This window comes from Rhinatrema bivittatum, chromosome 1 (assembly GCF_901001135.1).
Source record: "Rhinatrema bivittatum chromosome 1, aRhiBiv1.1, whole genome shotgun sequence".
Lineage (NCBI taxonomy): Eukaryota > Metazoa > Chordata > Amphibia > Gymnophiona > Rhinatrematidae > Rhinatrema > Rhinatrema bivittatum.
The window spans coordinates 362,716,499-362,743,043 of NC_042615.1; the positions used below are offsets into that span (position 1 = coordinate 362,716,499).

Below are 26,545 nucleotides of genomic sequence, written 5' to 3' on the forward strand. Positions count from 1 at the left end.
CATCTGGTGCCTGCGCACGTTGCTGTTCCCTCAAGCTCACAAGCCCAAGTTCTCCCGAGCTGGCTTCCAGCTCCCGGCCGGCCTCGTCTCTGCCAGAGGGGGCACTACTGTGTTTGCCTGTCGGGAGGCCTCGCCACCTGAGACAGACGAGCAGCTCTTCACGAGCATTCCTCTGGTAGTATGCCCACTGAGCATCATCGGGAGCTGGAGCACCTCAAAAAGGAGGCCCGGGACCTAAGGGTTTGATAGAGGGAGTGGCTGGACCAGGTTCAAGCGGCAATGCCCCTTGTGCGTGGCAGGCAGGAACTAACATTGCCTTGATGTTTGCTCTGATTTGGGACCCTATTTATTAAGTACTGCCACTGAACTGGGACACATGTCTGAGCATCATCGGAGCCAGAGGGGTTACTCAGTCGCACCGCCTCCTTTTTGGGACCACACGGTGGTGGGTTGCGCAATGCACCCTCCCCAGGGTTTACACGAGATTAGCATCGACGGCCTGCAAGTTTTTAAAAATCCGTGCTGAATGCTGGCCTGCTCAGATGGGTCTACTGCACCCGGCACAAGTGTGATGGTTCCCCTCTGTCTCACTGGCTCCCTCTTCTTCTTTTTTTTTTCAGCAGCCAACACCACGGAATGGCTCTGCTGGCCGCCGAGTCCCCCTCCTTTTCTTTGGCAGCCATCACAGGATGGCTCCATCGCCCTCATCTCACCCCCAGAGATGGTGAAACATTCCTCCATGCAATGCCTGTGGCATGCCCTTTTCAACTTGTTTAATTTTTCAAGTGATACACAGAATAGATGTGCCCCCTTTTCTAATGGTTGCTATGAAAGCAGGGGGGGTCACACTCACTGCCAGGGGTTTAATCCTTGCTAAGTCCCACTAAACCCTCACGGGGATTCTCCAGATGGGGTGAGGAGGATAAAACTTCAGGGCCCAAGGCGTAGGGTAAATGTCTCTTTCTGTAGGTGCAAGCTCAAATTCTTAGTCTTTGTATTGAAGAATTCCAGTAATCAGAATGGGCACAAGAAAAATTTACTGTTCAACTTGTTTAATGATAACCAACTGACACCAGATACATTTTCTCCTTGCTACAACCATAATCACGTCAATAAATAAATTCCAAATTGATCTGTGTCTGTGGTCCCATAGTCTCTTACCAGGAGTCCCTTTTCCTCCTGTGTGAAATAGCAAATGTTGCTTACCTGATGTAACAGGTGTTCTCACAGGACAGCAGGATGTTAGTCCTCACAAATGGGTGACATCGAGGATGGAGCCCTGTACGGAAAACTTTTCTGTCAAAGTTTCAACAAGCTTTGACTGACACTAGCACACTGGGTGCACTGAGCATGCCCAGCCTGCAATTATCCCTGTGAGCCACAGGTGTCTCCCTCAGTCTCGTCTTATAGCTAAAAAGCGCAAGCGAAACTAAAATAAAAGTATACAGACCCAACTCCGCGGGGTGGCGGGCGGGTTTCGTGAGGACTAACATCCTGCTGTCCTGTGAGAACACCTGTTACATCAGGTAAGCAACATTTGCTTTCTCACAGGACAAGCAGGATGGTAGTCCTCACAAATGGGTGAGTACCGAGCTGAGGATGCCCGGGAATGCACCAGATACACCGCAGATGCGCAAAGGCGTAACGACTGAGGTGGAAATGGGAACGGAGGGCATCCGCAACACCATAATGGGTTCGTGGAAGGATGTTGGGTAGTGAATTGAAAAAAGTAAGAGTAGGCGGACTGGCCAAACATGGAGCATGCCGGCTAGTCAAATGTAAGCAATAATAGGCTGCGAAGGTATGGAGAGGACTCCAGGCTGCAACCTGATAAAAAAGTACAAGCAGCAGTAACCAAAGGGAAGCTGTTAAGGCTAAGACGGACACAACAGTATGTGGATACCCACAGTGTTGTAGTGAAATGTCTGCTTGTTGGTAGGAAAGGAAATATAGACCACTTAATCAGAAGGATTAGGTCTGTGTGGCCACTGGAAGTAGCAGCTTGACCCTTGCATGAAGGAAAGAGTCAAGTGGAATTCACATGGAATGCAGTGCAATGTAGATAGAATGTAAGCGCAGCATTACTGTCCAGGAATGTGGAAAACCCAGTCTCTCCCTAGGGCGAGAGAGAGAGGATAGGAAAAATTAATAGAGTATTTCCTGAGGAAAGGAGATACAACATCTACCTGAAAAGGATAGAAAGTTGAATGCGTAGAACTACTCAGTGGCAGAGGAACGGAGTCAGGTGAGTATGGAAAGAGTGCATAACTCACGGACCCTGCTGGCAGGAATGACATTAAGAGGGAAAGAAGTTCCCTTGCCAAACTGTGGAAGAGAGGAATGGAAAGGCTCAAACGTAGAATGTATGAGACTTATAAGGAGAATATATATGTTCATTCCGTGATTAGAGAAATAGAGGCGGCTTGATCAGTGGATAATCCATGGTAAGCCGACTCAGAGAGGATTACCGAAAACGGGAACCCAACTCCTAAAACGATACACCTCCTAAGAGAAAGGTGTATCTATGTGGAGGATGTCTGGAGAACAGAATCCGAGGGAGTAAGAAAAAATGGTGGAAAAGTAAAAGGGGTAATACCTCTTTTTTTTTTTTTTTTTTTTTTTTTTAGCGTCAGGAGGTAAAGCCTGCCATATTAAACGGCAAGATTTATGTTTAGAAGGTTTTGTGACGCTACCAGAACCTAAGAACATCAGTAAGTCTATGATTTGGGGACTGACTGGTGAGAGAATAAAAGGTTACTGATATGATGGATTGAGAAGTATGGGAAAGCATACTGATCTCAGTCAGGGAGTGGGGAAAAGAATACTGAACCCCATCCCAGTTCAACATTAGAAGAATGCTGGCTACGAGAGGCAGCAGAAGAGATATATTGAAGAGGCCTTTGATGGAAGAAAAGGCATCTAAGGGAACGCATAGGAAACATGTGCAGGGAGCAGAACCTGTGCATCGTATGGAATGATGCAGACGCCGAGGAAAGTTTAGTTAAACTCAGCGTTAAAAGATTTGCCCTGTACACATGTAATTGAGACCATTCGAGAGGATAGAACCTACGTGGAGAAGGTCTGATAGAGCGTTCATTAAATCTCTTAGATATGTGGCCCAAGGACGCATGAAGTGAACAAGGGCCAAGGGTAGAGCTGCGCAGCTGTCTAGCAGAGCAGCTAAGAGGTAATGCGTGCTTATGAGTTGGAAAGCACATTGTCCCTATGCTGTCTGTCTGTATGCACAAAGAATTGTTGCAAAAGCAGTATTGGAAGGCATAAGGGCATAACTCATGGGTGCAACGTCCAGGAAGTTTATGAGAAACTATGCTGGAGTGCAATAGATGCATAATGGGTTGACAGCTTTCAGGAGAAACTTTATAACCCTAAGGAATTGCGAGCATGAGTCGAAAGAGACTAGGTCCTAGTTCGAACTGGGATAAGAATCAGGGACGAAAGCAATGAAACCACTTAGGTCCATTGAGTATAGAATGTCACTGAATATAACCCATAGCAGTTTTGAATTATGAGAAAAATGCATAGTGGGAAGAAACCCCATAGCCCAACCATGAAAAGTTGAAAGGCTGAGGTTATGGAAAATATGCGCAGGGACATATAACAATGTATCAGAATGTCTGTGCGCATGCTGGACAAGAGGGTCTTAAGACTGTGGTGTCCAGAAGTGTTACAGAAGGGATTTATGGCAGTGACAGTAATCCCAGTTAGTAAATGTATAGTGAGTCCTGAAAAAAGTGAGAGCTCCTTGCATGTACTGAAAGTGGTTAGCAGTAGTCTATGCAAGGAAACTGAATGATGTTACACTCCGCAGAGAAAACAGCATTCACCAACAGTGATGCAAGAGACAGTTCACTTACCGAAGCTGGTGCCAGCGGCAGAGCTTGGGGTTGTAATGTTGACTCACCATAAAGCACATAGAAACATTAAAATAATGTACTTACTGCAGTATGGAGTGATGGTAACCAAAGATACCATTGTACCTGTGACGTCTAAAGAAAGTTGGATTTTCTTAGGTCCAGGATGTGCGGAGAGTAACTATTTTCTGTTAAAAGAAAGAATAGTGCAATTAAAACTCCCCAACCCCCCTCCCTTCTCCCCTCTGCACTTCGTAGCGCCTGGGGGAGTGTACCGGGACTTTGGTACAAGGTGGGGTGGCCGCTCTGATATCTGACCAGATGGGAGACCAGGAGGTGTCCCAATGGAGGATATCATGTAGGCTCCTGCAGGTGTGTGAGCGGTAAGTGGTACCCGCATTTCTGTATGCTGTACAAGGAGACACTGAGACCTGTGGCCAGGCCTCAAGGTGGACTTGTACATGGGGCAATGGTTGCTGAATCTCATGTTTAGCAGATCAGCCAATGCAGCTGGACCTTGGTTGGGAGGGAACCAAGAGTCAGAGCATTGGTCGGCACAGGGACTTGTTACTGACAAGAGAAGAAGCCCTGCTGCAATCCCAAGAAGATAGAGGGGTTCTCCTGATATTGTGGCTAACATAGCTAACATAGCGATATGTGACACTAATACAGTTCTAAAAGGCACATGACCCAGAACTTTTCGAACCACGGTCCGAATGGGAGAACACAACTCTATGGGAATGCCGCCGAAGCGGGTACTTACCATCCGACGTGGATCGCCGCAAGACGAGCCGGTGAAGATTGTTGACTCCGACGGTCTCCGGAGTCCTCGAGGGTAAGGCCGGGGACGTAAACGTCCATCTCGCTCTGAAACCCGGTATGGTGGCACAGGTACAGAGGAGACAGGCCAGGCGTGAGTGGCGTTTAGACTGCTAAGTGTAACAGATGGCCATAGTCCCACACCACTTGACGGTGGGGCACGCCAGGAACAGAGGAGCCCTAACGGAACTCATGTTCCCTTCCCTCGTCACAGCGGCTCGATGTGTCGTGACGCCAATGCAGAAGCTGTCGGACCTGGATCCGGAAGTTCTGGATCACCAAGGACTGCCAAAACTGTAGGAACAGTGCTGATGGCAGTGGTGATGTCGCTCTGCCCGAGCGTTGTCCAGCCTGGAGAAGGATGGCACCGATGTGCTGGATGGCGTCAGCGGCGGACGATCACGATGTCGGCGATGATGGGTGCCACGGTGCTCGGCCCGGTCTTTCCCCAGCGCCGAGATGGAAGCCCTCGTCGTCCTGGAAGGCGATCGATGACGAACTGTCAGCACGCCTGCTCTGCTCCTGACACAATGGAGTGTCTTAAGCTAATACGGGGCTTAAAAAAGAACCCAAAGCGTGGAGCAATGTGAGGAGGCGAGGGTATTATGAGGCGGTGCTATGTCGGTATTGACGATATTGAAGGCAACCTAAGGGGCTTCGAGGATATCATCAAAATGGGTATGAAAAATCGTCGATGACTGGCCAGGAGAATGATGACAGTGACGGGCACTGACAGCAGTGGCATAGGTATCTTTGAAACGATGTGGAATCGAATAATCGAAAAACATTGCCGTTATTGAAAAAGATACCGGCATCGACTGAGTCGAAGTCGAATCAATAGGGCGTCAAGGACACCGAAGGAAAACGGAGGTGTCGAGGGCATCGATGCATGGAGGCGGGCATTTATGCCGTTTGTGGCATGGCCACGGGCATCAACTATAGGGCCACAGACGTTGACGGTATCGATTTGGACAGACTCAGATTTCCAAGTGTACATGGCATCGGTGCCCCAGACACGTGTGTCGATGGCATCGATATGGACACGTATGGAATCGATGGCATGGATCTCCCAGTCGATGAATTCCATCCCGGCATCAATGCCAGTCCTGGAATCGGCATGGGCATCGATGCCAGCCATAAGGCTGGCATTGGCATCAACGCCCATCCACGGAATCGAGCCGGCATGGATACCACCTGGGCATCGAGCCGGCATCGAGCCGGCATGGGACCCACCTGGGCATCGAATTTCACCGATGGGAGCAGCCTGGCATCGACTGCCCTCGATGGATGCATTCTAACATAGATGCCCATGGATGAAACACCTGGGCATCGGTGTCCATCGATGCAAAAGGACCTGGCACCGATGCCATCGACGGACGGCCATCCGGCACCAATGCCATCGACGGACAAGCCATCCGGCACCGATGTCCATTGATGGGGACCATCCGGCACCGATGTCCACCGATGGAGACCATCCGGCATCGATGCCCACCGACGAATCAATGTGGCACCGATGCCCACCGATGGAAAAGGGCTGGACATCGGTGGGGAGGATGGGGCATTGATGGCATCCCCAAAAGGGGGGGTGGCATCGATGAAGTGACCCTGGGATCGTTAAAAAGTGTCTCGGGCAGCGGTGGCGGCGACCCGAGTATGCATGGCAGTGACTAACAGCGTGTGCGTCAATGGCATGCATCCGGGTAGGGACGGCACCGAGGAAGCCCAAGGAAAAAAAAACAGTGCGTAGGAGGAAAAAGCCTGGTAGCACTGAAAAGCAAAAAACATGGATAAAGGCATCAGGGCACCGTGGGGGGAGGGGCGCTGATGACATATAAAAGCCCAGGGCGGTTTAGGAGGGTCCCGGTGTAGCGATAGGGTATCGACTGCGTGAGGGTACCAGGGAACGAAGGACTTGAAGCTACAGAGGTCCTAAAGTTAAGGAAAAAATCCCTACCCCACTAGCATAAGCAAGCAGAGTGTCACAGAGATACTCGCAAGCTGTTTAAAGCTAACTGAAAAATGGGGGAAGGGAAGGCTTCAGTCAGTTAACAGCCTTAAGATAGTGACAGAAACCGACTGAAAAATAAGAATTAGTACTCACCGAGCGTCGTAAAAACGTACGCGGAGGGAGACCTGTGCAGGGAAAAGTGTTTTTTGAAGTGAAAAGTTAAGTGTTTCCATGAGGTAATTAGTTAAAAAATCCTCACAGAGCTCCAACCGCTATGCTGACTGCAGAGCGGAAAAAAGAAGACTGAGGGAGACACCTGTGGCTCACAGGGATAATTGCAGGCTGGGCATGCTCAGTGCACCCAGTGTGCTAGTGTCAGTCAAAGCTTGTTGAAACTTTGACAGAAAAGTTTTCCGTACAGGGCTCCATCCTCGATGTCACCCATTTGTGAGGACTACCATCCTGCTTGTCCTGTGAGAAATAAGGTTGCCGAGAGTGAAATCAAATAGGTCACTTGTGCCTCACAGATCTCCCCTTCCACAGACTTGTGATCCACAGATTATCTCCAAGACGTTTCAACTTCTCCTTTCCTGTTTCTCCTTTGTAGAAACTGCTGTAGGGAGCCTCAGGTTTCTTCTCTCTCCTCCAGATGGTATTCTTTCACTCTCCCAACCTCCTCCCAGAAGTCTCTGGGATTCTACTTCTCTCTCATGGGCAGAAAGAGTGGACAAAAAAAACTTCCTCCCAAATAGCCTCAACACACTCAAAACACTGAGATCCACTTCTAAACCACTGGGTGTGGATGTGGTTTCCTCACTTCCAAACCTGCTCAATACGGGTAAAGATAGGGGAATGAGAAAAAATCAGATCCTTCTTGTCCACCTCCAAACCAAACATGCTGCACCCAACCTAGGTGGGGTCACCCTCTAATATGCAGGAAGCTACCACTGCAGCAACCTCCAATGGGTGGGCTGTGACAAAAATGGTACATTCCCCAGACCAATCACATAACGGTGGGAGGCCAAACCATCAAAGTATAATTAGTCCAACAAAGAAGGAATGATAAACAACTAGGCTTGCCCATCTCTCAAGAAGGAAGTTTTCAAAATACTTTTTTTGAAATTTGCAAAACAGTATCCTTTATTAAAAGCTCTTTAGGAAAACATATATATTTTAGGTCATACAGGTAAACAGTCCCCCGGCAGTCTCTCTACTGCTTCTAAGCTGTGCTTCCAGGCCCCACCTGAGCAGTCCATGTCAGGGGACCGTTTACCTGGATGACCTAAAATATTTTCAATATGTTTGCCTAAAGAGCTATTAATAATTCCCCAGACCTACAAGGCTTGGTCCTAGCCCTAGACCAGAATCCCCAGCAGAGATTCCATGGGATCTCTATGTATAAAATAATATTGTACTTCAAGAACTTATGCACCTCTTATACTGATAACTAAGCTGATAATAACATGTTTGTGTGTGTTGTTGTGAGTGATTAGGGAAGGGTTCTACTTTGATTTCTTTTCTTTGCTTACATCCTGTCTATGTATCTTCTAACTTTATTTCCTGGTTCTCCTTTAAATTTTATCTTTTTTTTTCTTTCTTCATCCCCTCCCCCCCTTTCACCTGACGTTTGAGAACTTTCCTTAGTCTCATTTTCCTCCAGCTCTCTCTTTCTCCTTTCATTACCAACTCTTTACCTCAATATCTCACTTCTATCATCTCTGTTTCTTACTCCTCCATTTCTTCATTGCTGGCTCTCAGCCTTCCCTCTCTCTTTCTTTCCCTCGTAGCCATCCATTTCCCGTCAAACTCTTTCCCCTCTCTCTCAGTTCCACACCACCCCAGCCCCTTTTCTACATCTACAGCCTTTCCTCTCTTGCTGTCTCTCCACCTCTCAACTCTCCATCTCTCCTCTTTTATTCGCCCACCAAGGCCTTCACCGCCTTCTTTCTTGCCTCCTCTTCCTCCTGTCCCTGCCATACATACTTAATTTCTAACCATGAAGAATGTCCATTAGACAGAAGGAGGAGGAGTGAGGCCGCCGCAGGGACAGGAAGTGAGTACTTGTGCTGAAATCCCACAGTACTATGCTGCTGGTTCATCAGTTCCATGATGCAGCATTTCTCCCATTCCTCCTGTACCCTATGGTGGCTGCTCCGCTGCTGTTTCCTAACTACATTGAGATCGGGGCACCAGATAGGGATTCCAGGAAGGGGGATTAGATAGCTTGGGAGTCCCCAGAAAATCAGAGAGGTTGGTATTCAAAGCTTTTTTAGGTGACCTTTAGAGTTATCCAGACAAAAGCCAAGGTTTGAAAATTCCCGTCACCGACTGCATATATTTTGTGCAAAGAGCTCATTAGGCACACAACATTTATCCGGACCAAAAGAGATATCACTGGAGGTATTCCAGGAGCAGGGCCAAACTTTAGCCGGTGAGCGTACATTCTAGGTAAGTCTGATTGGAAGAATAGCTGTCCTAACTTTATCCACATATATTAGGGATGTGAATCGTTTTAGGACGATTAAAATTATCGTCCGATAATTTTAATATCGTCTTAAACCGTTATGGAACACAATACAATACAGATTCTAACGATTTATCGTTATAAATCGTTAGAATCGTGAGCCGGCACACTAAAACCCCCTAAAACCCACCCCGACCCTTTAAATTAAATCCCCCACCCTCCCGAACCCCCCCCCCCCCAATAACTTAAATAACCTGCGGGTCCAGCGGCGGTCCGGAACGGCAGCGGTCCGGAACGGGCTCCTGCTCCTGAATCTTGTCGTCTTCAGCCGGCGCCATTTTCCAAAATGGCGCCGAAAAATGGCGGCGGCCATAGACGAAAAAGATTGGACGGCAGGAGGTCCTTCCGGACCCCTGCTGGACTTTTGGCAAGTCTCGTGGGGGTCAGGAGGCCCCCCACAAGCTGGCCAAAAGTTCCTGGAGGTCCAGCGGGGGTCAGGGAGCGATTTCCCCGCCGCGAATCGTTTCCGTACGGAAAATGGCGCCGACAGGAGATCGACTGCAGGAGGTCGTTCAGCGAGGGTTCCGGCGCCTCGCTGAACGACCTCCTGCAGTCGATCTCCTGCCGGCGCCATTTTCCGTACGAAAACGATTCGCGGCGGGAAATCGCTCCCTGACCCCCGCTGGACCTCCAGGAACTTTTGGCCAGCTTGTGGGGGGCCTCCTGACCCCCACGAGACTTGCCAAAAGTCCAGCGGGGGTCCGGAAGGACCTCCTGCCGTCCAATCTTTTTCGTCTATGGCCGCCGCCATTTTTCGGCGCCATTTTGGAAAATGGCGCCGGCTGAAGACGACAAGATTCAGGAGCAGGAGCCCGTTCCGGACCGCTGCCGTTCCGGACCGCCGCTGGACCCGCAGGTTATTTAAGTTATTGGGGGTGGGGGATTTAATTTAAAGGGTCGGGGGTGGGTTTTAGGGGGTTTTAATGTGCCGGTTTTTCGATTTTTAACGATTTTTAACGATTTTTCACGATATTTTACCCCCCCAAACGGCAACAATACGATTCCCTCCCCCTCCCAGCCGAAATCGATCGTTAAGACGATCGAGGACACGATTCACATCCCTAACATATATTCAGCAGCAGACGTATCCAGGTAAGTCCCGCTGAATATCTGTGAAAAGTTAAGCGTGTAACTTTTACCCAGATAAATTTGCCACTCGCCGGCTTACTGAATATTGACTTCAGAAACAATTGGGCTCCTGAAGCAAAGAAGTTAGACACAACTATTTGCATTAGATGGGCCTTGTGTTTTGCCTCTGTTTGGTAGACAATAGGACAACGGAAGGCACAATCCAAGTCTATTCCAGTGGCACATCTAAGAAAATAGATTTTGCTAGTACTGCTGCTTTAGGCATAAGAAGGTATGTGAGTCATAAGCTGTTTTGTACTCAGTTTTATATTTTTCCATCTCTTTCTTTTCTCAGGGTGACTCAGGGGGTCCCTTGGTTAGCGAAAGCTCTAATGGAACCTGGTATCTTGTTGGAATAGTAAGCTGGGGACGGGGATGTGGCGTACCAGACAAGCCTGGTGTCTATTCCAAGGTGACAGCCTTACGGAGCTGGATTACAAGCAAAACAGGTCTCTGATGCCGGTGTCATGAATAACCAGGAAGTACAGGCTGTGCGCAGGTCGTACCTACAGTGCAATCACAAATGCTACAGTGGTTACATGCAGTGTCATATTGCACATCAGTGAAGGAGGCACCATACCCACAAGGAATAACTCCAACCTCAGCACTTTAACAACTATATAAACTGTTCTGTTAGTTATAATGTTTCCTTTTGTATCCTTGTGAGACAATTTGTGATCATTTTAGAGATGAGTTATGGTTTGGCTGACAAATGAGATGTTGTACCCTTTGAATTTTCCAGTAATTTTCTTGTTTCTTTCTTTTAAATGTTATTTCCACCTGAAAGCATGTCAGGATACAACAGAAACAACAAACATTGAGGTTGATGTTCAACCTCAACAGTGGCACTTTGGGCAGTATGGTAAATAACACGCACCATTTGGAGTTTTAGCACATGAAGTACCATTTGCACATGGAAAGCTACACGCAAGATTTTATTCAAATAAATAGTTAATGGGCTGCTGTGATGCAAAATCATGCCAAGCAGCTCATTAACTTTTAGTGGCAAGATCAACTAAGCACAGTGTTGAGTTCGTGGGCCATATTTTTGGGGAGGGAAAAAAAACTGTACCTTTTTGCAAATTTTCCTGTCATAAAATGTTGCAGTTTTCTGCTGGGCTTTGATTTGCATATAGGCCACAGTGGAGCAGTTGCATGTGCTATTTCATAAATAGTCGACACAAGTTTTCGTGCAGTAATATCTATGCCTCATTGTTATATACCAAGCAGGTCTATGAAACTGTTCATATACACAAGAACCTTACGAAACTCCCTTCCACAAAAAGAAATGAGAATGGCAAGAGAGGAAAAACCAAAAATAAATTTCAAATTGATTCCTACAGTTTTGTTTCCCTCAGTAAAGACTGATCCATTGTAACTCCCATACTTCCCCCCACAGCAATGCACTATGCCAAGGGGTGGAGTTTTCAACTGCTAAAAATGCAGATTATTAGGCATCGCCCAAGGATTCCCTCCCATGATGTGCTTGTAGCAGGAACTGTTTTCATGAGACTCTTGTCTGTGCTTGAAAAAGACTGCCACCTGACCACTCTTCCTTGTGTGGCTGGACTGCCTGATTTGGGTCCCTGCCCTCCTGATCTTACCTGGCGCAGGGATGTATACTGTAAACCAAAAAAACCCAAAAAACTGGACTGTTGACAACTGTTTAAGTTTAAATCCAGCCTGAGACTTGTGCTGTTGCAGAAACCAGCCATTATCTGATTACACGAGGCACAAGAAGTTCAGTTACTAACATGAGCCAATGGGGGAGCCAGCTCATTACCCGGAGAGAGGATGAGAACTTCAGACCAATCAGAAAAGGGAAAAAAAAAAAAAGCCTAAGGCACGAGGGATCAGTGCTGCGTTTTTTGGGTAATGAGCCGAACTACAGAGCTGAGCTAAACCATTGAGGGAACAAGAGAAAGGAGAGGAGAGATATCAGCGTTGGAGAGCAGTTGGGGAGGGAGATCAGAGAGCTGTGCTTGGGATAGGATCCCTGCCCCACACACACTTCGACCACAGCTACCAGGAGATGGAGTGCACAGCAGGAGCTTCAACTACAGGAGCCAGGAGTTTACGTTGTTCCCCCCCCCCTCCCCCCCCTTAGGACACATTTTAGCTAAGTAGCCCTAAATTGTTCAGCAGCAGCACAATGGGCTATGCGTTCATTCTTTGTCCCTGCCTTGCAATATTGACATCAGACTGATGCATCAGTGAGCTGCCAGATAAACACTGCTGTTGGCTACTAACTGAGTAGAGACCTGTCCTGAATTTTCACTCCCTGCATCAGGGCAGGGAACCAGCGTGTTCCCCTTGTTTGGAGCCTCTATAAGACTGGAGCTTCCCCAGAGAGTGCCACTACATTTCAACTAATACAGCCTTCATTGATTATGCTTTAAGGGGGTACACACTTCTTGGACTGGGGACTATAAGAGGAACAGTAGAATGCATTCTGATACACTGGTGTGAAATTTACCCTTAGAGTTTTGGGTAAACATAAAGTTTTTCCAGAGTGCAATTTAAGCAGGCAAATCAACAGACTGCTATGGATAATTCAAGTTGATCACTGTCATGGTTGACTTTGCAGGTTGCTTGATTAAATAGCAAGTAATATTGGACCATTTAGTGATTGTTGTACTTATTGTCTCGTGCTATTAATAATTATTTTCCCTTCTTTTTCTTTATCATTTCTGTATGCATCATTCTACTTACCTGTTAATAGTCAAAGAATTGAATGTTTACAGTAGAGTGGTGATTTTCTGTACTGTACCTGTTCCCAGGGGTGGGGTGGGAACCACAGGGACCCATAAAAGAGAGGATCGGGGCATTTGGATTATCTATCCCAGAGGCGCTAACGTAACCCGCACTCCCCCACTCTACTCATGCCCACGGGTGCAGGTAGGGGTTATCCTTCTGGTGCAGTCCCTCTCCCTTGGCAGCATAATACTTGAGGGGGTGCTACACTTGTGCCTGAGCTCATTTAAGTGGAGTTCTCTGCATAAAATGACAAAATGTGACATTGCCTTAAGAATCTGAAAAGCAAGGATATAAAATTGTTTTTACACTCAGGTGTTTCGTCCAGCAGTGTGCTCAGCTCCATAATGGGGACAAAGAGAGCCGCAGCCAGAAAGCGTGTCCTTGCTGGGACAGACAAATAATTTGCTCGAGTTGAAGGCCCAGTGCATCATGTGCAGAAATCTTTACAAATAAACATGAATAGAAACCTCTACAATCACTGTATTTGATGAAGAGCTGCCCTGGTCATAAAGAGATAGCAAATGTTGCTTACCTGATGTAACAGGTGTTCTCACAGGACAGCAGGATGTTAGTCCTCACAAATGGGTGACATCGAGGATGGAGCCCACCACGGAAAACTTCTGTCAAAGTTTAAACAGAACTTTGACTGGCCCCTACTGGGCATGCCCAGCAAGGCACTGACCCTGCAGCCAGCAGGGGTCTCCCTTCAGTCTGATTTTCAAGCTACAGGCAGTGCCTAGAAAGTAAAAATAAAACGAACCCAACACCGCGGGGAGGCGGGCGGGTTTCGTGAGGACTAACATCCTGCTGTCCTGTGAGAACACCTGTTACATCAGGTAAGCAACATTTGCTTTCTCACAGGACAAGCAGGATGGTAGTCCTCACAAATGGGTGAGTACCGAGCTGAGGATGTCCCGACTTGCACCAAATGTACCCAACGGTGTGCAGCAGGCACAACAACTGAGGAGAAATTTGGGAAAGGGCATCCGCACCCTACCGGGTAGGTGGAAGGGTGTTGGTACATCAGGTTGGAAAAAGGTTACGCAAGACAGATTGGCCGAAGATGGAGTCCTGTCTTCCAGCTTTGTCCAAACAATAGTGGGCTGCAAAGGTATGGAGGGAACTCCAGGTTGCAGCCTTGCAGATGTCAGGAAGCGGCACCGATCGAAGGTGTGCTACTGAAGTCGCCATGGCCCTCACAGAGTGTGCTTTAACACGGTCTTGAAAAGGAATGCCAGCTTGCTCATAGCAAAAAGAAATGCAGTCCGCCAACCAGGAAGAAAGAGCCTGCTTACCCACAGGTTGTCCTAACTTGTTAGGATGGAAAGAGACGAATAATTGAGTCTAGGTAAAAAGCTAGAGCCCGTTTACAGTCTAGGGTATGCAGGGTCTGCTCTCCAGAGTTGGAGTGGGGCCTGGGAAAAAAGATAGGTAGTACGATAGATTGATTGATATGAAACTCCGAAACTACCTTAGGTAAAAATTTAGGGTGAGTGCGGAGTACCGCCCGGTCCTGCAGGAGCTTAGTGTAAGGCGGATAGGTAACTAGGGCCTGTAATTCACTAACCCTGCGAGCTGAAGTAATAGCCAAAAGGAATAACACTTTCCAAGTGAGATATTTAAAGTCACAGGAGTGCAGAGGTTCAAAAGGAGGTTTCATAAGACGACCAAGAACCAGGTTAAGGTCCCAGGATGGGGCCGGAGGACGCAAGGGCGGCTTTAGATGGAGTAAGCCCTTAAGAAAGCGTGTTACTAGGGGTTGTACTGAAATAGGATTACCCCCAATACCCTTATGGAAGGCGGCTACCGCACTGACATGCATTCTGATAGAAGAGGTTTTAAGACCTGATTCAGAGAGATGCCATAAATAGTCCAAGAATTTGGAGATTGGACAGGAAAGGGGATCAAGGGACTGAGAAGTGCACCATGATGTGTACCTTTTCCATTTGTATGAGTAAGACTTTCTTGTGGAAGGCTTTCGTGAAGCTATCAGGACCCGAGAAACGGAATCTGAAAGGTTAAATGGTTGAAGGACTAACCTTTCAACATCCATGCCGTCAGGGACAAGGCTTGGAGGTTGGGATGGAGGAGGCATCCGTCGTTTTGAGTGAGCAGATGCGGGTCCTTTCCCAGAGGAATGTGCCTGCGGATGGAGAGATCCTGGAGTATTGGAAACCATACTTGGCGTGGCCAGTAAGGTGCTATCAGGATCATGGTTCCTCCGTCCTGGCGTAGCTTCACGAGAGTCTTTGACACAAGAGGGAGTGGAGGGAATGCATAGAGCAGACCGGTTGTCCACTTGAGGGAGAATGCATCTCTCGGCCGAGAGTGCTGGCTTCGAATGAGAGAGCAGTAATCGTCCACTTTGTGGTTCTGAGGGGACGCAAAGAGGTCTATGCGGGGAGAACCCCACTTGTGAAACAGAGAGGTCGCTACCAGAGGATCGAGTGACCACTCGTGTGGTTGGAAGACACGGCTCAGCTGGTCTGCCAATACATTGTCTACTCCCGGCAGGTAAGTGGCCCTGAGGTACATGGAGTGGGAGAGGGCTTCCGCCCAGATCTGCGCAGCTTCCTGACACAGAAGGAAGGAGCCTGTGCCTCCCTGCTTGTTTATGTACCACATGGCCACTTGGTTGTCCGTCTGGATTAAGATTATCTGATGAAATAGATGATCTTTGAAAGTTCGGAGCGCATAGCGGATTGCTCGAAGTTCCAGGAAATTGATCTGGTGTTCGGCTTCCTCTTTGGACCATAACCCTTGGGTTTGAAAGTCGTCCACATGGGCTCCCCAACCGATGTGAGAAGCGTCGGTGGTTAGGATTACTTGCGGATCCGGTGGAAGAAAAGGTAAGCCCTGAAGGAGGTTGACCTGAGTCGTCCACCAGGTTAAGGATAGGCGCAGCGCTTGTGTGACTGTGACTATGGAGGACAGAGGCTGAAAAGCTTGAATCCATTGGTGTCGTAGAGTCCATTGTGTTACTCTCATGGCTAGTCGGGTCATGGGAGTGACTTGAACCGAGGATGCCATGTGTCCTAGGAGAATGAGGAACTGGCGAGCCGTGGCAGTGTTCTGAGACTGGAGCTGGCGAGCCAGGGATATTAGGGTGTGGACCCTCTGAAGAGGAAGGTAAGCCTTTGCCTGTAAGGTGTCCAAGTCTGCCCCAATGAAGGATAAGGTTTGAGACGGGACTAAGCAAGATTTCTCGTAATTGACAAGAAACCCTAAGGAAAGGTGTGTTTGAATTGTCAATTTTAGGGAGGATTGAGCTATCTGTTGGGTGGAGGCCCTGATTAGCCAATCGTCCAGGTAGGGGTAGACGTGGACACCTTCCTTCCTTAGGAATGCTGCTACCACCACGAGACATTTGGTAAAGACTCGTGGGGCAGAAGCCAGACCGAAAGGTAGGACACGGTATTGATAATGGTCGTGGCCTACTAGAAACCGCAGATATTTGCGATGGGATTGTGTGATCGCAATGTGGGTATAAGCGTCCTTGAGGTCGAGAGAGCACAGCCAATCCCCTCTTTGTAGCAGAGGGAGCAGCGCGCCTAGGGTTACCATTTTGAACTTCTCTTTTTGAAGGTATTTGTTGAGGGCTCGAAGGTCCAAAATGGGACGTAGTCCCCCTGATTTCTTTGGTATTAGGAAGTATCTGGAATAGAATCCCTTGCCTCGTTGAGAGGGAGGAACGGGTTCTATAGCATTTGATTGCAGAAGAAGAGATACTTCCTGTTGTAATTGAGCCAAATGGGTGGATAGACTCCACGCTTGAAGAGGCGGGGAGTCTGCCGGAAGAGTTATGAAGTTGAGGTGGTAACCCTGTGCGATAATTGTTAGCACCCACTGATCTGAGGTGATCTGCAACCAAGGTTGTAGAAAATGGTACAGTCGACCTCCTACAGGAATGTCTGGAAGAGGGGTTTGGCATGTGTTCCCTACAGGGGAGTCAAAGGCCAGCCGCAGGCCCAGGAGGAGGGGCTACAGTAGGCCTTTGTTTCCTAGGCTGACGCGGCTGAGGCCTAGTAGAGGATCGAGCTGGACGAGGCCTGGCCGATGGAGGGTAGTAACGGCGTGGCCGAAAGAACGACTTCTTAGAGTCCTTCTTAAGTGGTTGTTTGGAGGAAACCTCAGACGGAACAGAAGAAAGTTGTTTTAACGTCTCGTGGTGATCTTTTAATTCAGCTACAATTTGCTGAATTTGTTCTCCAAACAAATTGTCCCCTAAGCAGGGTAAATCCGCTAAACGATCCTGGACCTCTGGGCGAAGGTTGGATGACTTTAACCAAGCCCAACGTCTGGCCGAAATGGCAGTAGCTGAAACCTTTGTGGAGGCATCAAAGATGTCATAAGCCGTTCTGATCTCGTGCTTCCCTGCTTCAAACCCTTTGTTAAGAAGGGCCTGAAGCTGTGGCTGGTATTGGTCAGGTAATGTGTCAGCAAAATCTTGCATCTGTTTAAGGATGGCTCTGTTATATTGCATCATGTAGAGTTGATATGAGGCTATGCGAGAAATCAGCATAGCTCCATGGTACACTTTCCGTCCCACACTGTCCAGGAATTTATTGTCCTTGACCGGCGGAGTGGAGGAGTGTGGCTTTAGACGCTTGGCCTTTCTTTGTGCGGACTCAACCACAACAGAGCGATGATCCAGTTGAGGCTTTTGAAAGCCTGGTGCTGACTGGACGAGGTATGTGGAGTCAGCCTTCTTGTTAACTGGTGATACAGATGAAGGAGATTCCCAGTTTTTCTTTAAGAGATCGAGAAACACCTGGTGAATGGGGATGGAAGCGATGATTTTTGGAGCGTCCAAAAATTGAAGCAGTTCCATCATCTGGTGTCTGTCATCGGTCTCAGATTGCAGCTGAAAAGGTACAATTTCGGACATCTCCTATACAAAATTAATAAAGGAGAGATCCTCTGGAGGAGATCTTTTTCTACTCTCTGTAGGAGAAGGCGGTGATGGTAAATCTGTGTCAGAAGATGTATCATCACCCCAGGTATCATAGGGATCACTTGGGGGTTGAAGCCCCGATGGACCTGGTTGAGGATCCGAAGGCATCGAAGGAAACCTTGGAGGAACCGGTGGTACAATCGGTACTGGGAACGGCATCGAGGGTTTCGGTGCTGCCGATGGAGTCGGTGCCGGTCTTGGAACCGATGGAGCCAAAGGATAAATCGGTGGAGATATACGAGAAGGCACCGATGGGACCACCCCGGAAGGGGGAATCAGGAACGGTGTTTTCTCCCGCCGATGAAAATCCAGTCGGAGACGATGGCGCTGTCGGTGCTACTGGAATCATCGATGGAAGGGCATGTACAAGTGCCTCCATACGTTGTAGTAGCGGTGCCAGCGCTTCCACCAAAGGTTCGGTGGTCGGTTCCTTCCTCGGTGGCGGAGTCGGTGCCGGGGTCGATGCCGGTGGCGGTGCCGGAATCGGTGCCGGAGACGGTGCCAATGGAGGTTGGAATCTTTGCATCGCTTTCTCGATGGCCTCCTGGACCAGCCGGTCCAGTTCAGCCCGGAGACCAGGGGTAACAATACCCGGCTCGACGGGAGAGGGAGGCTGAGGCAGAGCCGGAGGGACCACCGTAACCGGTGGGATCACGGCTCCCACACCCCGAGAGGGTGAGGGTTTCCTCGATGCCTGCGAACGAGACGTGGACGGTGCCAAGTCTGATCGAGGCCTCTTAGTCGGTGGTTCGGCCTGTTCAGAGGTCGATGACTGTGGATCCTCGACAGACCGAGACTTGTGCCGTCGATGGCGATGCTTGTCCTTCCGGTCTCCTCGCCCATCCGGGGAGGGGACAGGAGTCGACGGCCGAGAAGTCATCGATGGTGGACGGTCACCGGAGGGTTGACGATGGTGGTGCAATTTCAACGGTGCCGGTTCCGATGACGTCGATGCTATCGATGGCGTTGGGGTGGGTGCATGGAAGAGGAGCCCCATCTTCTCCATCCTGGCCTTGCGACCCTTAGGTGTCATTAGGGCACATTTGGTGCAAGTCAGGACATCATGCTCACTACCCAAACACAAAACACAAACCCTATGGGGGTCTGTGATTGACATAGTCCGGGTACAATCCAGACATCGACAGAACCCCGTCGCCATGGCTTAAGGCCAAATTTAGTCGCGGGCTCGGTAAGTGCCAACAGACCTCGAGGGCCATATTCGACGGTAGTCGAGGAAAAAAGGCAAAAACCTTACCGGTTTCCGCGAAGGTGACAAAAATTTGTCGAAGGGAGACCCCTGAGGGGCAAATTTTCTTCGGAAAGAAAAGTACCGAATTCCTGTCAGGAACGTGGTAAGGGAGCTCCTTTCACCGCGTGGCAACTGCTGCGCGGAAAAAAGAAGACTGAAGGGAGACCCCTGCTGGCTGCAGGGTCAGTGCCTTGCTGGGCATGCCCAGTAGGGGCCAGTCAAAGTTCTGTTTAAACTTTGACAGAAGTTTTCCGTGGTGGGCTCCATCCTCGATGTCACCCATTTGTGAGGACAACCATCCTGCTTGTCCTGTGAGAAAACATATACTCAGAGATGCAAAACAGTACAAGGGAGTGGTCAGACTCAGAAGGATGCTAGGATCCATAGGGAGAGGCATAATCAGTAGAAAATAAGAGGTGATAATGCCTATGTACAAGTCTCTAATGAGTCAAGTAGCCTAGTGGTTAGAGCAGCAGGCTGTGTATTGAGCACCCGTTTTCCTAACATGTGCACAAACACCTCTCCTGGGCACTTGATATTATATTAAAATGAGCTGGTGCAGTAAAAAGGGATGCACTAGGGATAAATTGTGCGCCCTTAGGGCTCAAAAGCATCAGGCACACAGGAGACATGGCTGTGCACCCACAACAGCATCAGGTGCCCAGACCAGCACCAGTGGATGACCAGACCAAAGCTCCCTCACCACCCCCAGGGTCTGGCCCGATGGGTCAAGCAGTCCGGGTCAGAACCGGGGGGGGGGGGGGGGGAGTCTCTACCTGAAATGGTGTATTCTGAAATCCATATCTTAAAACAGGGCTTGTTAAAGTACAAATCTCTAGGGACGTGCAGCCAAAAATTTTTCGTTGCATTCGAGATACGTATTCATCGGGGGTCATTTCTGTTGCATTCGGACGTATGGCACATCCAATACGTCGATATGTGAATTCGTTTTCCGGTTCCCATTAAAGTCAATGGGGGAAGGATCTCCAGCCTATTTTTGGCTGCAGAATTGGGGTTTTATTATCAATTTTGATGAAACTTCTGGGGAGCAATCATCACAACAACAAAAGAGCTCCAAAGTACTTAGACTGTGGCAAAGTGGCATGAATAGCCTAAGGCACTGTACAGGTGCAAAGGGGTATCAGAAGTGGCAAGAGTGCTTTAACAGAGGCACAGAGCAGCAGTGAGAGTGTCAAAAACACACCACAGTTTAAAAGAGAGCACCGATAACAGATGCATGAACCATCGAAGGCAGCACGACAGGCAAAGCGGCAAGACAAGTGGCATTGACATCCTACAGCACAATGAAGGAGGAACATAGCAAGCAGATAGACTAGCACCAATACACTGAGGAACCATGAGAGTGGCAAGAGCACCACAAGGAGTTAAGTGAGTCATCTGGTGTATGGCAGCAAAGCAGAGTGGCAGAAAGCTGATAGGGGCAAGACAGGATGGCAGAGTGGAGGTAGTCTGGTCCCTGTGGTTTTGATAGGGGAAAGACAGGCTGGCCCAGGAGAGAGTTCCCTTTCCTTTGTGCAGGAAAGGACTCCCTAGAACGGGTTCACCCCTAGAGTGGGGTGTTTCCGTTGGCGTCTAGTGAATACCCCGAAGTTACTGACTGTACTTACGCACTTCAGCTGATGACAAAGGAACTTGAAGAGCTCTCAGAAATAAGAAAACTGCTACTCAAGTCCAAATCTACAATATCAACCTATGTTGACTTTGTACCATACAGTGCCTCTGTAAACAATGGGAACACAGAGGATGAACTAGAGTACAACTACCACCAGTTTTCTATAGCACTAGAAACATTAATGTAGCAACTAAGAAACTTCTTGGGAAAATGGCCCGTATTATGAAGGTCATGAAAACTATATCCTAGCTCCAAGGTGGACAGACAGGCACAGCGTTAGAGGTCGAGCCCTGATAGGGATGTAAGGCCTGGACAGACAGGCACAGTGTTAGAGGTCAAGCCCTTGTTGGGAAGTAAGGCCTACATGGACAGGCACAGCATTAGAGGTCAGGCCCTTGTAGGGACGTAAGGCCTTGACAGTGGACGGATAGGCACAGTGTTAGAGGTCAAGCCCTTGTAGGGATGTAAGGCCTGGACAGAGAGGCAAAGCAGTCGAGGACAGAGGTCAATCCCACCTAGGGACACAAGGCCTGGACTGACAGGCAAAGCAGTCAAGGACAGAGGTCAATCCCACCTAGGGACACAAGGCCTGGACTGACAGGCAAAGCAGTCAAGGACAGAGGTCAATCCCACCTAGGGACACAAGGCCTGGACTGACAGGCAAAGCAGTCGAGGACAGACGACAATCCCACCTAGGGACATAAGGCCTGGATGAACAGGCACAGCAACCGAGGTCAAACATTTGTAGGAACACAAGGCCTGGACTGACAGGCAAAGCGGTGAAGGACAGAGGTCAATCCCACCAAGGGACATAAGGCCTGGACTGAAAGGCAAAGCAGTCGAGAACAGAGGTCAATTCCAACTAGGGACACAAGGCCTGGACTGACAGGCAAAGCAGTCGAGGACAGGTCATTCCCACCTAGGGACACAAGGCCTGGACTGACAGGCAAAGCAGTCGAGGACAGAGGTCAATCCCACCTAGGGACACAGGCCTGGACTGACAGACAAAGCAGTCGAGGACAGAGGTCAATCCCACCTAGGGACATAAGGCCTGGATGAACAGGCACAGCAATCGAGGTCAAACACTTGTAAGAACACAAGGCCTGGACTGACAGGCAAAGCAGTCGAGGACAGAGGTCAATCCCACCTAGGGACACAAGGCCTGGACTGACAGGCAAAGCAGTCGAGGTTAAACACTTGTAGGAACACAAGGCCTGGACTGACAGGCAAAGCAGTCGAGGACAGAGGTCAATCCCACCTAGGGACACAAGGCCTGGACTGACAGGCAAAGCAGTCAAGGACAGAGGTCAATCCCACCTAGGGACACAGGCCTGGACTGACAGGCAAAGCAGTCGAGGACAGAGATCAATCCCACCTAGAGACACAAGGCCTGGATGAACAGGCACAGCAATCGAGGTCAAACACTTGTAAGAACACAAGGCCTGGACTGACAGGCAAAGCAGTCGAGGACAGAGGTCAATCCCACCTAGGGACACAAGGCCTGGTCTGACAGGCAAAGCAATCGAGGACAGAGGTCAATCCCACCTAGGGACACAAGGCCTGGATGAACAGGCACAGCAATCAAGGTCAAACACTTGTAGGAACACAAGGCCTGGACTGACAGGCAAAGCAGTCGAGGACAGAGGTGAATCCCACCTAGGGACACAAGGCCTTGTCTGACAGGCAAAGCAGTCAAGGACAGAGGTCAATCCCACCTAAGGACACAAGGCCTGGATGAACAGGCACAGCAATCAAGGTCAAACACTTGTAGGAACACAAGGCCTGGACTGACAGGCAAAGCAGTCGAGGACAGAGGTGAATCCCACCTAGGGACACAAGGCCTGGACTGACAGGCAAAGCAGTCAAGGACAGAGGTCAATCCCACCAAGGGACACAAGGCCTGGACTGACAGGCAAAGCAGTCGAGGACAGAGGTCAATCCCACCTAGGGACACAAGGCCTCAATGAACAGGCACAGCAATCGAGGTCAAACACTTGTAGGAACACAAGGCCTGGACTGACAGGCAAAGCAGTCGAGGACAGAGGTCAATCCCACCTAGGGACATAAGGCCTGGACTGACAGGCAAAGTAGTCGAGGACAGAGGTCAATCCCACCTAGGGACATAAGGCCTAGACTGACAGGCAAAGCAGTCGAGGTCAATCCTATCTAGGGACACAAGGCCTGGATGAACAGGCACAGCAATCAAGGTCAAACACTTGTAGGAACATAAGGCCTGGACAGTTGACGGTCAGGCACAGCGTTTCATGTCAGGTACATGTGCTGCAGTGCTTATATTATCTGGAGCATAGGATGCAATTGGAGCTGCTGCAAGGCTTTGAATTGCTTTTATTCATCTTGCCATTCACAGGGAAAATTTGGAAACCCAAGCAAAGGCAGGTTTACTTTCAAAAACACTAGCATTTCCATCAACTCTGGTGCCAGCCTTGAGCGGTGAGAGCTCATGATATCCCCTGTCATTGAAAAGACACGTTCACTGGGCACACTGGTTGGTGGACATGACAGATATCGCTGAGCCACTTTGGCTAGATGTGGCCAGACAGTGGACTTGTGTGCCCAATATGCCAGCGGATCTGTCTGCATTTTCTCTATCGGCTCTGAGAGATACCATGTCACTGACAGCTGTGCTGGTGTCTCCTTTGCTTGGGTGGGCTCAGAGTCACTCATGCCAGCTGCTTTCTCTCTCGCCCATTGCACAACTGATGAATCTTTATGGGCAACATGCCTTGGGCATTCTGACGTGGAGGAGGAGGAGGTACTATCTGTTGCTGACACAGTGCTGCTCCTGCTTGGGCTAGCAGTACAACTCGCTGACTTTCCTGCTGTTTCCACCTCTGCTTGAAGCCTAATCTGTCTTTGCCTATGGCGCTCCTGTTCACGGACTTTTGCTAACAGCAGCTCCTTCACAAATGACAGACAATTGGACTGTAGGGCGAGTTTACCTTTCACACGGGGATCACAGACTGAGGTGAGCATGTATGTGTGGTCGTCTGTTAAAGGCCTTAATCTGTCTTTCACCTGCTGCTGCAAAACGTCCAGACACTGCAGCACCTCAGCAGTCATTCCCTCTTCCTGTTTAAAGGCCTCCAAATGTTCATCCAGGAAATTAACTATAGAGATGATGTCAGCCAAGGTGGCACTTCTGGGCACTCAGCTCCTCCGTGACATCCTCCGTGACATCCTCCGTGACATCCTTGAAGGGCTGCAGGATTTTTACCAGCTTACTCATGACTAACCAATAATGATGCCCTAGGGGATTCTGCACACCGATGTCCATTGTACCAGAAAGTTCATGAAGGGGTGTCTGCAGCTCCAGTAACCTCTCCAGCATCATAAAAGTGGAATTCCACCGGGTGGCAATGTCTTGAATGAGACGCTTGTGAGGCATATCCAAATCAGTCTGCTTTTGTTGGAGAACCTGCCCCGCCTTGACACTTCTGTGGAAGTGTGCTGCTATGTTCCTGCACTTCTGTATTAACCTATGCAGGTATTCATTCTCTTTGTCATTGGACTCCAAGCCCAGAGCTGACTTCACTACCAGGTGCAGAGTGTGTGCAAAACTTCGGATGTTCTTAAAGTGCCCATCGGTTATTGCCTTAACCATGTTTGCACCATTGTCTGTGACAAAAAACTCTGCCTGCATTTTCCTGTCTCGCTGGTGTAGTTGCCAGCCCTCCAGCATCTGTCTGATGCATGCTAAAATATTGGCTGCGGTATGGGCCTGGTCCGTCAGGTGGGTGTGCAGTAAAGCCCACCTCCACCCTGATACTTCTTCAGTAATAGAGCTGCTGGCTGCCCCTGCCTCAGCCATGTCCCAGCAGTGTGCTGTCAGAGAGAGGTAGGAGTGTGCAGCATTCATGGTGGTCCAGATATCGCAGGTGACATGCACTCTTCCCTCTGCCTTAGCTAGCAGTGCTTGCATGCGACTGCGACACTGCTTGTACAGGCTGGGGATGACCTTTCTACTAAATGTGGTTCTGCAGGGGATTTTGTAATTTGGAAGTACGACCTTCAAAAAACCCTTGAAACCCACATTCTCCACTAACTGCAAGGGCTGGTCATCAAGGGCAATCATTTCCCCAATGGTCCTGGTTACAACTTTTGAGGCTGCCTGCCTCCTACCCCGGGATAGCGTTACCGCACTCCACCCCATTTCCTCCATGGTGGATTGTCGCTTCTGCCACATGTCAGGGGGTTGCTGGCCTGCCACCTGACTGCTAGAAGGGGATGAGGGCGTGGGCTGACTCTGCTGCTTTCCTACCACTGCACACTGGTTGGAAGGGGTCCTCCCACTGGTACTGCCACCATCCCCAGATGGCAGTAATCTTGTTGGGTGTTGCCTCTTCATATGATGGTTCATGCCAAAATTAGATAGATGTCCCAATTTGCTTGCCTCTGCTAATATCCCTGGCACAGTAATTACACCGAGCATAACGCGGGTCTTCCGTCACTTTAAAGTGTCTCCAGATCGGAGATGTCTTTCATGATCCTCCCCTCTCTAACACCTTGGGGGTGGATGCTGGCACTGGAGCTGAGGAGGTGGGTGCACCCTGAGAAGCAATGCCAGAGGGGGCCTCAGTCACCCTCTGTGCCTGTACTGACTGCTCTTCCTCCTCCTCGTTATCACTTTCATCTCTCCCCTGCTGCACATTGTGGAGGCTAAGACAGGACTAACTGATTCTACCGAAGATTCGTCAGCTATTACATCTTCCGTTTCTGATGAGAATCCCACACAAGAAGATTCTTCATCTGAATCAGAAGCAAACAGTGACTGCGCTACCTTGTCAACGCTAAGTGTTAGTCGAGACTTCTGTCCCCCTGCTGCTTTTGGGTGTCTACATTTTGTCTGGCATGACTCTGCCTCCCCTTCCCTCACCTCCAAAACTACAGGGCCAGAAACAAGTGGTGGCGATGGCGATGTATCATGGCCAGATTTCATTTTTTTTTTGGCATGGAACCGCCATCCCCTACAAAGAGTTTAGATTGTGACATTTGCCTTTTTAGCTGTACTGGTGGTGTTGCACTAGTGTCTTTTGAGGTGCCTCCTCTGCCAGTCCCAATCACTCGATTACATCTCTCTTTCCCTGACATTATGGATTTAATGTGACTGAGTAGTAACACTGCCCACTGTCACGGTGCCTGGCTGTGCACTAATATGTGTGGCGTGCCCACAGAAGCTGCTTGCTTGTAAGCACAAAAGAGGCAGACTCCCTGGGCACTTGACTGCACAGACCCAACCAAAGAGTTAGGATCAGTCTGTTAAAAGTACCCACTGTCAAGGTGCCTGGCTGTGCACTAATGTGTGTGGCGTGCACACAGAAGCTGCTTGCTTGTAAGCACAAAAGAGGCAGACTCCCTGGGCACTTGACTGCACAGACCCAACCAAAGAGTGAGGATCAGTCTGTTAAAAGTACCCACTGCCCACTGTCACGGTGCCTGGCTGTGCACTAATGTGTGTGGCGTGCCCACAGAAGCTGCTTGCTTGTAAGCACAAAAGAGGCAGACTCCCTGGGCACTTGACTGCACAGACCCAACCAAAGAGTGAGGATCAGTCTGTTAAAAGTACCCACTGCCCACTGTCACTGTGCCTGGCTGTGCACTAATGTGTGTGCCGTGCCCACAGAAGCTGCTTGCTTGTAAGCA

The 26,545-nt window shown here is 49.3% G+C and overlaps 1 protein-coding gene across 1 annotated transcript in view; it reads left to right on the forward strand.

The window, feature by feature from the left end:
* LOC115090982 (transmembrane protease serine 11C-like) overlaps positions 1-12,160 on the forward strand; it is a 54,785-nt gene extending 42,625 nt beyond the window's left edge. Inside the window, exon 6 of the mRNA XM_029600731.1 lies at positions 10,587-12,160. Coding sequence (XP_029456591.1) covers positions 10,587-10,748 — 162 coding nt within the window. The 3' untranslated portion in view covers positions 10,749-12,160. The remainder of the gene's footprint in view (positions 1-10,586) is intronic.
* The last annotated feature ends 14,385 nt before the right edge of the window (positions 12,161-26,545 follow it).